General features: G+C 35.6%; 1 protein-coding gene across 37 annotated transcripts in view; it reads left to right on the forward strand.

Annotated features, from left to right (window-relative positions):
* Nucleotides 1–14,140, forward strand: part of RIMS2 (regulating synaptic membrane exocytosis 2) — a 366,091-nt gene that overhangs the window by 149,891 nt on the left and 202,060 nt on the right. For 19 of the 37 annotated variants that reach the window (XM_080646624.1, XM_080646595.1, XM_080646625.1 and 16 more), the window contains 2 exons: nt 10,949–11,157; nt 12,680–12,799. In XM_080646624.1, coding sequence (XP_080502750.1) covers nt 10,949–11,157; nt 12,680–12,799 — 329 coding nt within the window. Of the gene's footprint in view, nt 1–10,758; nt 10,827–10,948; nt 11,158–12,679; nt 12,800–14,140 lie in introns of all 37 variants that reach the window. The other 18 variants (XM_080646601.1, XM_080646603.1, XM_080646604.1 and 15 more) reach the window with 1 other exon arrangement.

Genomic DNA, 14,140 nt, shown 5'->3' on the forward strand with positions numbered 1-14,140 from the left:
CCTCTGCCCTTACCCCGACACTGTCCTCATCCATAGGTGTACGATTTTTGTCCAGTCTCTTCCCGCACCCCCCACACCCTTTTCCCCTTGAGAATTGTCAGTCCACTCTCTTTCTATGCCCCTGATTCTATTATATTCACCAGTTTATTCTGTTCATCAGATTTTTTATTCACTTGATTTTTAAGTTAACTTGTTGATAGATATGTATTTGTTGTTCATAATTTTTATCTTTACCTTTTTCTTCTTCTTCCTCTTGCTCTTCTTAAAGAATACCTTTCAGCATTTCATATAATACTGGTTTGGCGGTGATGAACTCCTTTAGCTTTTTCTTATCTGTGAAGCTCTTTATCTGCCCTTCAATTCTGAATGATAGCTTTGCTGGATAGAGTAATCTTGGTTGTAGGTTCTTGCTATTCATCACTTTGAATATTTCTTGCCACTCCCATCTGTTGAGAAATCAGCTGACAATCATATGGGTGCTCCCTTGTAGGTAACCAACTGTTTTTCTCTTGCTGCTTTTAATATTCTATCTTTGTCTTTTGCTCTTGGCATTTTAATTATGATGCGTCTTGGTGTGGTTCTCTTTGGATTCTTTTTGTTTGGGGTTCTGTGCGCTTCCTGGACTTGTAAGTCTATTTCTTTCACCAGGTGGGGGAAGTTTTTGGTCATTATTTCTTCAAATAGGTTTTTAGTATCTTGCTCTCTGTCTTCTTCTGGCACCCCCATAATTCGGATGTTGGTATACTTGAAGTTGTCCCAGAGGGTCCTTACACTATCTTCATATTTTTGGATTCTTTTTTTCTTTTTGCTTTTCCGGTTGCGTGTTTTTTGCTTCTTTGTATTTCAAATCTTTGACTTGATTCTTGCGTTCCTCTAGTTTGCTATTAGGTCTCTGTATAATATTTTTTATTTCAGTCAGTGTATGCTTAATTTCTAGTTGGTCCTTTTTCATATCCTCGAGGGTCTCGCTAAATTTATTGGCCTTTTCTAGTAAATTCTTGAAAAACCTTATAACTGTGGTTTTGAACTCTATATCCAGTCGTTTGCTTTCCTCCATTTCTTTCATTTGTGACCTGTTTCTTTTTCTCCACATTTTGGCTGCTTCCCTGAGTTGATAGAGTGGCTTTGTGTGCTAGGTTTCCTATAGGGCCCAGTGGCTCAGCCTCCCCAGTTACCTGAGGTGGACACTCTTGGAGCACCCCTTTGTGGGCTGTATGCACAGTCTTGTTGTAGTTAAGCCTTGATTGTTGTTGGTATCTCTGGGAGGAATTGACCTCCAGGCCTATTGGCTGTGAGGATCAGCTGTGTCTATGATGGGAGAACTTCTGTGCTGGAGACACCCTTATGGGGCAAGACTTGCTTCAGTGGGGCTTTGGTGCTCACTGAGTCTGCCCCCTGAGTGTGTCCGTTATGGATCTGAGGCGTTATAATCTGGATGGTCCCACTCTGACCCCTGGGTACACTGGCTCTTGGATCTCCAAGGAGGTGCTAATTTAGCCTCTGCCTGAGGCCACCCAGCAGGAGCTATGGAGAGATCTGCAGATTCCTCTTCTTTGTTTGGGTTTTGGAGGCCCAGCTGTGAAGCAATGGGGCCTTGGGCCTTCTTTTGGATGTTCTGGGTCTCACTGATTCAGCTGCAGTTTGTTACGTAAGTTTAGAATTCAAAGGACCAGGCCATCCATATGCAAAAGCATCTGCGCTCAGCTTGGATGGGGCGGAGTCTCAGGGCAGAGCAAACAGCAATGGCTTCCCGTCAGCCCTGCCCTAAGAGGCCCCTGGGTCTCAGTGTCCCGTGGTAATCACTGCAAGCACCTCTGAGAGAAAGCCGCCCTCGAGTTTTGCCCGCTGCCAGACTGTCCAGTTTCTCCCCGTATGAGTCTGGGTCCCCAGAGTCTCACCTGGAACTGGAGTTCAGCGCAGTCGGGAGCTTTTGTCTCCCTCCCCATTGAGAAAGCCAGCCTCGCACTCAGTTGCCAGTCCTCTCCGCATATGTCTCAGTACCTCTGCTTCCTGCAGCTCCTCTGAGTCTTAGTGTGCTTTTCTCTTCTCTTCTAGTTGTAGAATTTCCACTAAGCCAGCCTTCCTGTGGTTCTAGATGATGTCCGTTTTGTCTTTTAGTTATAGTTTTGAAATTGTTGTGCGAGACAGCAGTTTAGGTGTTTACCAATGCCGCCACCTTGGTTTCTCCTCAAGTCTTTTTTTTTTTATTTTTTTCTTGATTTCAGAGAGGAAGGGAGAGGGAGAGAGAGAAACATCAATGATGAGAGAGAATCATTGATTGGCTGCCTCCTGCATGTCCCACACTGGGGATTGAGCCTGGGCATGTACCCTGACTGGGAATTGAACCATGACCTCCAGGTTCATGGGTCGACACTTAACCACTGAACCATGCCAGCCAGGCATGGGTCTTCATTCTTACAAATATTTTCAAAATAATATTCAACATATAACTATCGGAAGTCATTACAAATGCTACATTGAAACATTTACTAAATGTTAATCTTTCTCCTTTCTGAATAACTAACAATTTTTTTAATGAAATGTCATAAATTGTTGACCCTAAGAAGCAAATTTTTTCACTTCATAATATTTTGGAAATATATTTCTTAACATTAAATGCTTGCCATTGTATAATGGCAGCATTTTTTTCTTTCTAGTGAAATGTAAAATAATGGTGCATATTGTAATTGATAGCAATTTAGATGGAATGAAATAGGATAGCAAGGATGTATATTATATTAAGTTATATTATATATTTTACCTATCTGTCTACCCTCTGGAATTTAAATTTCTTGAGGTCCTATTTATACCCATAGAACATGGATCAGTTTTACACTGTGTAATTATTAAGATGAATTCTAAGGTATGTAATATATGCGGTTATTTAACCAACCACATGTTACTAAAGAAGATGACATTGGTAATATCAAGGGAGCAAGATTAAAAACATAAGCTAATTGTGGATAATACTTTATCTTCCTATTCCAAATGTTATTGTACATTAGCTAGCCTTGGTTTTGTTTTGGAGCTTGAGATGTGGTTTAAGTATACCTGGCCCTATAGATCTGCTGACTTCATGGTTTGGTCCCTAGCTTAAAAATTTTCTGCTTTCAGAACTGGCAATGCACTTGAAGCAAACTACTACAAACTTAGTGACTTAAAACCACACACATTAACTCACAATTTTTGTTGTTCAGGAGTCTCTGCATGGCTTAGCTGAATACTTTGCTTATGGTTTCAAGCTACAGCCAGGGTGTTGGCTGGGCTGTGGTTTTACCTGGAGGCTTGGCATGATGCTACCCGAAGTTTCTAGATAGTACCCACTGTTCCTCAAGTTTGCCTGATGTTCTTTGGGTGCTGCTCACTTCCTCAGGCTAGCAGAGACTATCGAGGCAGCGTTTTGTTAACAATAGGATGAAGTGACATCCCACTGCCTTAATGAGGAGTACATCACAGGTTGTGCACAAAGGCCTGAACACCAAGAGATGGGGACTTTGGGGCACCACCTTAGAATCAGTTCTCCACATACCCCAACATTGTCTCTGAAGCAACTCCATGGAATATAGTTTGAAACCATTGCCTTAGATAATATTCCTTATATGTAATTTTTTTTTAACCTTGGGCTTTGAGTCTCCTTTAATACTGATTATTTTGTTTTCTTGGAGGGGAAAAGACTTAAGTCTTATAATCAGTTTTAATGGCCATCATATAAGGAAAATTATATCCCAAAATACAGTTTTGGAACACCTGTCCTGGGAGAAAGGTTAGTGTTCCAACTAGGTTTGTGGAAGCTGTATGTTATATAATCCCTATAAAGAAGCATATTGTCGTTACTATATGAGAAATCTTGCACTCATTAAATCTATTTAATAATGTTTAACCCACAGTTTTCCAAACTTATTTGATTAGAGGACCTTTATATCACTCAGTCCTTACCATTTTGCAAAACCAGTGTTTCTTGTTGGAAAATACCAACATGTATAGCCTGACAAGTTAAAGAAGACAGTAAAATATGAAGAAGAGAAATAAGAGGGAAAATAAAAGGGGCATAGATGAGTTTTCCCAGTTAGAAGGAAAGTTATTATTTTACTAGAGGCCTGGTGCACGAATTTGTGCACGGGTGGGGTCCCTCAGTCTGGCTGGCAATCGGGCTGATCAGGGCCAAAGGAGGTTGGCGGCCGGGGGGAGGGGCTGCAGGAGGTTGGCTGGCCACAGGAGGTTGACGTGGGAGCCACTCCTGCATTGAGCATCTGCTCCCTGGTGGTCAGTACGCGTCATAGTGATGGGTCGACCAGTTGTTTGGTCATTCGGTCGCTTAGGCTTTTATATATAGAGATTTTAATAATGATGAAGATGATGATGATTCCATCAACATTGACATGACTCTATAATTTGCAAAGCACTTTCATTATAACTATCTTTTTTTACCCATCTTAAACATTTTTTAAATATTTATTTTTTAATTGCAAGTAGCATACAATATTATATAGTGATTAGAATTTATATACCTTATGAAGTGATTTTCTCAGCATGTCTGGTGCCATTAATTTGTTTCTGCTTTGTTTATTTTTTTTCTTAGATTCCACATATAAGTGAAATCATATGGTATTTATCATGACCATTATCTTATTGAAACCTCTCAACAATATGATATTTCACAGTTAATCTTTTTATACAGATGAGTAAATGAGTAAAATTAATGAGTGGAGTCAATACTTTAATATAGGTTTTTTTTTATGGCTCCAGCTATAAAATTCTTTCTGCTGCAACATGTTGTGACTTGATAAACATGGTTAAGTTAAAAATGAGGATGTTGAAGATTACATTTGTATATATAGTATGTAATTTAATTGCAAAACCTTTATTAACCTAAAGTAATGAAAAACAATGATATAAAATAGTTAAACTCTTCTATTCATTTAATGATTGTAGAAAAATTTTATAAACAGAATATCTGAAGGTTTTCCCCTCTATGTATTGAACACACAACACACACACACACACACAGACACACACACACACACACTATTGGGTTAGTTTATATTTTACAGTAGAGGTAATTGAAGGAGAAAAATCTTAGCCTAAGACATGAATCTTTTGATTATTTTACCAGGTTTCATATTTAAATTTGTTTAACTTGCACTAATAAAATCAGTGAATATCAGAGTTAGATAGGATTGAATGCATTTTTACTGTAACTTCCTAACTGAAGCACTGAGCTTCTCTTCCATCAATACCTATAAAGGCAGCAACACATTATTTCTGAATTTTAATTTTGAAATAATTATAGATTTGCAGGAAGTTGTACAGATATTACAAAGAAATCCCATGTGCCCTTCACCTAATTTCTTTCAATGGTTACATCTTTTGTAACTATAGTACAATATCTAAACCTGGAAATTGACATTGGAACAATGTTTATATAGTTCTGTGACATCTTACCATATACATGGATTCATGTAACCATTGCTATTATAAATACAGATTATTATAAAGATATTGCCACAAAGATCTTTTTTTGCTACCCCTTTATGGTAACACCCCCACCCCTATTCCTAACCTCTGCTAACAACTGATTTGTTCTCCACCTCTATAATTTTATCTTGAAGAGAATGTTATATGAATTAAGTCATACTGTATGCAACATTTTATGATTTTATTCATTCAGCATATTGCCCTTGAGGTCCATTTATGTTTTATGTATCATTAGTTTTTCCTTTTTCTTACTGAGTAGTATTCCATGGTATGGTTATACCACAGTTTATCTGTTCACCTGTTGACGGACATTTTGGTTGTTTCCATTTTTTTGCTATTACAAATAAAGGTATCTTTTTTGATGTAATTTCTCTTCATATGAAGCATTCAGCCTTTGACCATTAAGTATGATCTTAGCTGTAGGTTATATTCTTTACTTACCTAGACAAGTTTTCTATTTCTTGTTGTTGTTGGTTTTTCATGAATGTTTTATCAATTAATAGGATCATGTGATTTTTCTCTTATAACTTGTGAATATGATACCTTGATTTTCAATATTCAACCATCAATAAACCCCATGTGGTCAGTGTGTATAATTCTTTTTATATACTGTTGCTGACTTACATTTGCTAATATTTTGTTAAGGATTTCTGTGTCTATATTTATGAGGGCTATTGGTCTGCATATTTCTTGTTGTTTGCCATTTACTTTTTTGTTTTCTATTTTTCTATTTGTTTCCTCTTATTTTTTTAATTTTAATATATTTTTATTGATCTTCGAGAGGGAGAGAGAGATAGAAACATCAATGACGAGAGAAAATTATTGATTGGCTGCCTCCTGCATGCCCCCAGTGGGGACAGAATCCGAAACCCGGGCATGTGCCCTGACTGGGATTCGAACTGTGACCTCCTGCCTGGTTCATAGGTTGATCCTCAACCAGGGGCCCATGCCAGCCAGGCTATTTGTTTGCCTTTTAAATTTTTTTCCTTGCCTTCCTATGGGTTATTTGAACTTTTAAATTTACACTTTAATTCATCTGTAATGTTTTTGAGTATAATTTCTTTGCAAAGGTATTTTTTTTAATGGTTGCTCTAGATAACATATTACATATGCACAACTTATCACATCCTATGGGTTGACATCTTGTTAACATGGAGTAAAACATGGAGATCTTACATACTTTAAGTTATTTTATCCTTTCCTGTTTATGATGCAATTGTTTTAAAGATTTATTCCATGTATGTCTAAAAGCACATCAGACAATGCACACTTTTGCTTCAAACATCAAACATAATTTCGAGAAGAAGGAATGCCTATTGTATTCACCCATATTTTTGCTTACCGGGTTTTTAAATTAACTTTCCATATTTCCAGGTTCTTTCTTTTTTGTTTCCAGAACTTCCTTTAGCCATTCTTTTAGGGTAGTTCTCTGCTGGTGCCAAATTCTCTTAGTGTTCTTATTGTCTGAGTATGTCTTTATTGCTCATTCTTTTCTGAAAGATAATCTTGTCATATTTAGAATTCAGGGTTGACATTTCTTTTATTATCAGTAATTTGAGAATATTTTGTCACTTCATTCTGGCCTCCAACGTTTCTGATGAGAAATCCACTGTCATTCTAATTGTTTTTCTTCCCCTTTAGGTAAAATGTTGTTTCTTTTTTGCTGCTTTCAACACAGTTTGTTTTTAATTTTCGGTTTGATCGTGGTATGTCTTGGCACAGATTTTTGTGTGTATTTTTTTTATTTGGGCTTTATGTAGTTCCTTGAATCAGTAGGCTTACATGTTTTGCAAATTTGGAACATTTTCAGTCATATCTTAAAATACTTTTTAATCCTATCTTCTTTCTCTTCTTTTGGTACTACAATGAGGTGCATCTTGTGTTATATTTTAATTATGCTATTTTGAACCATTCATCTATATACATTTTTTTTAACTTTCTTGTCTCTCCTTGACTCTTCAGTTACTTCAATTTAATTGTAATCCCTCAAAGCCCCTGAGGCTCTTTTAGTTTTTATATATAGTCTATTTTCTCTCTCTCTTTTTAGATTGGGTAAATTATGTTCTGTTTTCAAGTCCTCTCTAGTTCTTTGTCTTCTCCATTTTGCCATTGAGCCCATCTATTTGTTTTTTCCCCCCCCTAGTTATTTTTCAAAACATTGTAAAATTTATATTTGTTGCTTTTTTGTGTGTGTCTTCTATTTCTTGTTCTAGAACTGGAAAGCCCAGCAACACATTTTTGTACTGCTACTAAAGGGAGGATATTTTATTTTATTTCTGCCCTTTGAAACTACACAAAATAAGAATATTAAGTAGTAAGTATTACAAAAGTAATGCTAGTAGGTTAGGACTATTTTCTATATGTTTTACATTTACCTTATTTAATTCTTATAGTAATTTTTACTCAACAAATGTTTACCTCTTGTCTACCAAATATGATAGTTTTTTTGTGTGTTTTTGTTAGTCACATATTTCATTTTAGCTTCAAGTGGTTAAATAGCTAGTTTCCCTTATTTATATAGGAAAGAGCTACATTTTCTTTCTTGGTAGGTTGCAGATATGGGGGCAGAAGAGAGATTTTGAGCTGAATTCTTACACCTTCACATAAACCAGCCAAGAAATTTCATTTGCAGTCTCCATTCTTTATTTAATTCAGTTCAGAGATTTATCAGTACTTTGTTGTGGAACAATAGTTTATTTTCAAAGGGTTATAGATTTTTCTGAGATACAAATACTCTAGGCTTTTTGGCTCACCATAAAATTATAATTGTCTTTTTCTGCCACAAAAAAAAGGTTGGAAAGCACTCTAGTTCACAGGTTGACGAATTTTTTCTCTACAAATTGAATTTAGTGTGTGTTAGCTCAGCTCGATTATTCTTTACAGATAAACTTTTTAAAGTAATTGTCTCCAGTGGTTCTCAAACAGCAGTGAGATCATACCTGGTAGGCGTGGTGAAACACCAATCGCTGGGCCACGTGTACAGAATTTCTGATTAATTAATTGTTAGGTGGTGCCCAAGAATTTGCATTTCTAACAAGTCCCAGGCGATGTTGATTATGTTATTTTGAGGCTTTCACTCTGTGAACCATTCATCTATACACACTTTTTTTCTACTTGTCTCTCTTCAGTTACTTCAATTTTCATTTTTATTATTCTACCCAGAATGCTTTTCCTGACATCTTTCTTGATCTTCAGGTTGCCAAGTCAAATACACTGTTGTGCCTGATGTGTAGGAATCATTCAGCATAGTGGGTTTCTCCTCTTGTTTAGGAAACTCTTGTTTCGTGTTGAGGTGTCCATCTCCCTCCTTCTATTTTTTCCTCTGAATGTTTTTTCTTAGTGTCTCTGTCTCTCTTCTATTTTTACTTCACCCTCCCCCCTTTTTTCCCTCAAACTCTAAATGTTAAAATTCCTTCTGGGTCCTCTTCTTATCTTTATTCTCTGATCCTAAGTGATCTGTCTACTTACTCCTGTGTGCTAGTACTAGTAATTCCAAATTTATGTCTCCAGCTCTGATCTTCCTTCTAAGCCGTATTGTAACTTAACCGAATATGCCCAACTGAATAGCTTATGGGTATTGCAAACAGTATAGCCACAATTTATCACTATGTTTAATAAATTCTAAGATGTATGTTTTTACTTCAAAAATCTATGAATCTTATATACGGTAACATCTTAGATTCTATGAAACAGAGTAATTCCTTCCTATTTCTTCCCTAATTCAGTGTTCTTCCTCCAGTCTTCTCCCACTCTTAAATGGTCTTTCCTTACATTCATTTGTTAATGCCAGAAACCTGGGTGCTATCCTTGACTCTCCAGTCATTCTTAAGCCTTAATTCTGCCTCCAAAGTGCCTCTCAGTTTTCTCTTTTCTTACCACATCTATTGCCAGCACCTTTGTTAAATCCCTAATCACCTGTCCCATGGATTATTGCAAATGCCTTTTAACTCTTGGCGTCATCCAATTCAATCTCTATTTAGTGCTTAGATTCATCTTTTAAATATGTAAATCAGTTTATATCACCATTTTACTTAAAGTCCTTCAAGGAATGAAATTCACAGTTCTTTCATGTGGCATAAAAAGGCCTCACTAAGCTGGTCTGTGCTGCCTCACCAGTCCCCTTTGGCATTATATTTGCCCTCATTCCTTTGGGTTCAGACACACTGGTGTCCTAGCAGTCCTTTTACAGGACCATGCTATTCCTGGAATGTTCTTTCCTCCACTTTCCATCTGCCTATCTCCTTACGTGTCCTTCTTTAGAGGTGTTCACTGACCCTAAATTTAAATTAGATCTTACTATCCTCGCTCTGTGTTTTAATTTCCTAAGTGACACCGAGGACTTATTTATTGTGTTTATCCCCACTCTGTTGTGTATCTCATCTTTTAACCCCATGCACTAGAGCTTAGCACAATGCATAGCAAATGAAGGGGATTAGTAAGTATTTTTAAATAAGTGAAAGTATGAATAGAGTTTAAAAAGATATATGTGCACATAGTCTAAACATAAATCCTTTTTCAAATGTAAGGCAAAGAAGGAGCATATAAGCATGGGAAGTAGATACTCATTCTTAGTTGTCAATGACACAAATTATCTGACAAAATTATTTAAATTTTTCTTTTTATGAGAATGTAATTTTTGGAAAATTATTTCACAATAATAAGTATTTCATAATAAAAGTAAAGTTTCTTTTATTTTTACTAATAGAAATTGAGTGTATCTCTTTTGTCACTTTCATACACAACTATTCTTTTGTGTAAGCAATTCTTTTTTTTTTATCCACCAAATATTTTTAGGAGGTTTCAGCATTAAAAATAATATTGTATTACACTCCAGGAACAACATTTAATTGCTTGGCTTTTTGTTATAGTGGTTATTGGCAAACCACTATTTAATTTCTGAAATGTTCTTTATGCTTTGGAGAATAATTCATGTCTGTAAACCAGCATGAAAAAGATAGCATGAGTAACAGTCATAACCGATAGTCTTTTTCTTTTTCAGAATATGTATTTTTTTTTCATTTCTGTTTATTATTAGCCTTTTCTCTTCTTTTAGGACCTTTGTTCTCTAGGGTCTGTCTAGAGATCATAAACTTGATATCCTACATTCTGTAAGTTTTACTCATTTGGAATCTTAGCTTTCTCTTGATATGTGTAGTGAGTGTTAGAGACAGAGTTCTTGAAAGCAGACAGTACCACCCAGTTTAAAATGTTGATAATGCCTTTGTCTGTCCTTTCCTTCGCCGTCTCCTTTACTGCACTCTCTTGTCTGTCTGACTCTCACAGGAGACATGGATTACAACTGGTTGGACCATACGTCTTGGCATAGCAGTGAGGCATCCCCAATGTCTTTGGTGAGACATGTGGGGCCTTACTATTTAATCTCTGTTATCATTTCACTTTTCCTTTTTTATTTACACTTTTGCATGTTTTCTTTTTTGTATCTTTTTTTTTTTTTTTAATCCCACACCTGTAGGGGACAGTCAAAAGGGAAAAAGAAAAACTAGTGAGCAGGCAGTTTTGTCGGACTCTAACACCAGGTCTGAGAGACAAAAGAAAATGATGTGCTTTGGTGGCCACTCTTTGGAAGAGGATTTGGAATGGTCCGAGCCTCAGATTAAGGACTCTGGGGTAGATACCTGTAGTAGCACAACCCTTAACGAGGAGCATAGCCATAGCGAGAAGGTACTGAGATTGTGGAGCCTGCCTTTTAACCTGCTCATTCGGTCTTCGTTTGCTCTCTGTCACTCATTCAAACAGAACCTAATAAAAGCACAGGGCATTTCAGGGGTCAATGTAGCATTTCCTAAGGTGCAGAAAAGAAAAACAAAACCAAAACAAACAAATCAAAATATTTCTTGCTTGCTTTGCTGTTTTTGTTGTTTGACGGCATACCAAAAAAATATAAATAAATAAATAAATAAGTAAATGAAATAAAAATTAGGAACAAAGGAATGTTTTGTCTATGGTCGCATGAGAGACTTTTGTAATGTTATTATAAACTACAAATACAAAGAATTTCTTGGATTGGCTTATTTGATTGCTTGTGTATATTTTCCTTGGGATGAAAAATTGTTAATAGTTTGAATCCCAGGCAAAAGGGAGCTAATTGGGTCTATTTGCACAGAAAAAGTTGTTTTTCTTTTTTCCCTTTCACTGTCATTTTGCTCTTTTGTTTTATTGTCATAGCATTTCAATGTAGCATTAATTAGTATCAGAACCATTGCTGCCTGCTTTGGTATTTATTATTTTTGCTTTTAGTGTAGTGAGACTTTTAAAATCTTATTACCATGTAGATGTGACTGACTAGAACTTGTCTTTGCCTGCTAAATTTTGCATGAAGATGTGCATGTTACTTTAAGATAACTGTGAAACGTGATTACACAAATCATTGACTTCGTTATTTGACATATAATTCATAATGGAATGGAATGGTGTCATGATTTCTAAAAGGATTAGTTCTGCCCTGAGAAAGAGATAAACTCCTAATATTTTAAAGGTTATATTTAACAATGGATACCATGGAATTAGCCAATAAAATCAACTTACTAAATAGATCAAAGACCTGAAGGACTCAATGAACCTCTAAAAAGTGAGAAATGTAATCTATGCCCACCTTTAAATTAGGCCTATTTCTCCCGGAATCAATTGGAAAGTTTTGGGGCATGTGTTTCTTGTAAATTTAATCTAGAAACCTATTTCACCAAAGCCCCTCCTCAGAGGTTTGACTTTTGTGTTTTATATCATTTGACCTTTTAACTTATATTGCAATAAGGTCTCTCAAAGTTTTCCAAAAGTGTTGGAAGATTAAATTTTCATTTTTAAATGAGTTTACTTTTGTAGAATTTCAGTCTATCTTTCCTACCTATGATTTTATTAATCTCCAGCATGTTATTAAATTAGGGTTTGAACATATTTTCAAGATTTCTTCAATTTTGTAAAACTACATAACTTCAGTATTGTGTCAAAAGACTGTAAGAATTAGAAGTAATTTGACTTTGAAAAAACTTGAGATAATAAAATTCAGGTTATTGGCATAATGTAGTAAGTCTTTTTTGATCAATGTTTTTTGATCAAATATTTTGAATGCAAAGTGGTTTGTGTAATCATAGTACAATGGCAATCTGGAATTTAGAGAGATTGTACAATAAGGGGTCACTTGTCATAAAAGGACATTAATTTTTTTTGTTTTTTGATGCAATGTCAGCACCCTGTGACATGGCAGCCATCTAAAGATGGAGATCGCTTAATTGGTCGTATTTTATTAAATAAGCGTCTGAAAGATGGAAGTGTGCCTCGAGATTCAGGAGCAATGCTTGGCTTGAAGGTATGTGATGAAATATGTAAGGTTTTGACTCTATGTTACTTTACAGGTTTATCAGAGAAGCAAATTCTTTCTACCTATACCGAATTAGTGGCTTTTCTTTCTATTTTCAAGAATTCACAAATATTTGCCCTTAATATCCATTTCTTATTTTTCAAGTTTTACTTAGGAAGTTTCCATTATTCTACAATAATACTTGTATGTATAATTTTAGAAATTATAATGAGTTATTTACTTGAATTCTAAATACAGTGCAAAAACTTATTTTACCTGTACAGTTTGTCCTTTATATCTATATCTGTGCTTATATTCTATTTATTTATTTATTTATAAATATATTTTTATTGATTTCAGAGAGGAAGGGAGAGGGAGAGTTAGAAACATCGATGATGAGAGAGAATCCTTGATGAGCTGCCTCATGCACACCCCCTACTGGGGATTGAGCCCACAGCCCAGGCATGTGCCCTGACTGGGAATCGAACCATGACCTCCTGGTTCATAGGTCAAAGCTCAACCACTGAGCCACACCTGCTGGGCTATATTCTGTTTAAGTGATAGTTTTATTCAATGACTATGCAAACTTGAGAAATGTAATATATGTATTACTTAGGAATATAATTTTTGTATTAGTGTAGCAAAATATGTGTCTGTTTGTATGTACGTGTGTGTATCTGTGAGAGAATACTGTTTGAAGTCTGGAAGCTCAAAAATGCTTATTTAGGAGATTTCATATAAATACTAATTTATATTACACCAAATACAGTTCTGTTTGATTTTTTGTGTGTGTTTTTTTGTACATCTGTATGGTGAATTAAAAACTGAAGTAAAAAAAAGAGTAAATGTTTTGGAGTTAGCCATTGCTATATAAAACATAGTGAGAACATAGTGAGAAATATTAGAAAACTATGGGTGTAAGTGGAATTGGGCAACTAACATTTATTGGGTGGCTGGCAACTCATCTGAGCACTTTATATCTATCATTTTGTTTAACACCCACAACAGATAAAAAATAAGCTTAGAGAATTGTCATAACTTGCCCATGGTCACAAGATGGAGATGAAGGTGGGATTTAGATCCAGATCTGCCCAGTATCGTGTCAGAGCAGTGTAATGTGATGGTTAGGAAGTCTTGGCTTGATATCTAGTTACAGCAATGATTGTGTAATGACATTGGTCTTAGCCTCAGACTCCTCATCTGTACAATGGGGATAATAATGCTTACTGAATTGTTACAGTAAGATTAAATATAGCAATATATAAACATTTAGTACAGTGTCTGACACGCTATAACACATCAATAATATAGTCAGTAATATTATTACTATTAAAACTTGTCAATTCAAAA

Source organism: Plecotus auritus, assembly GCF_963455305.1.
Source record: "Plecotus auritus genome assembly, chromosome: 11".
NCBI lineage: Eukaryota > Metazoa > Chordata > Mammalia > Chiroptera > Vespertilionidae > Plecotus > Plecotus auritus.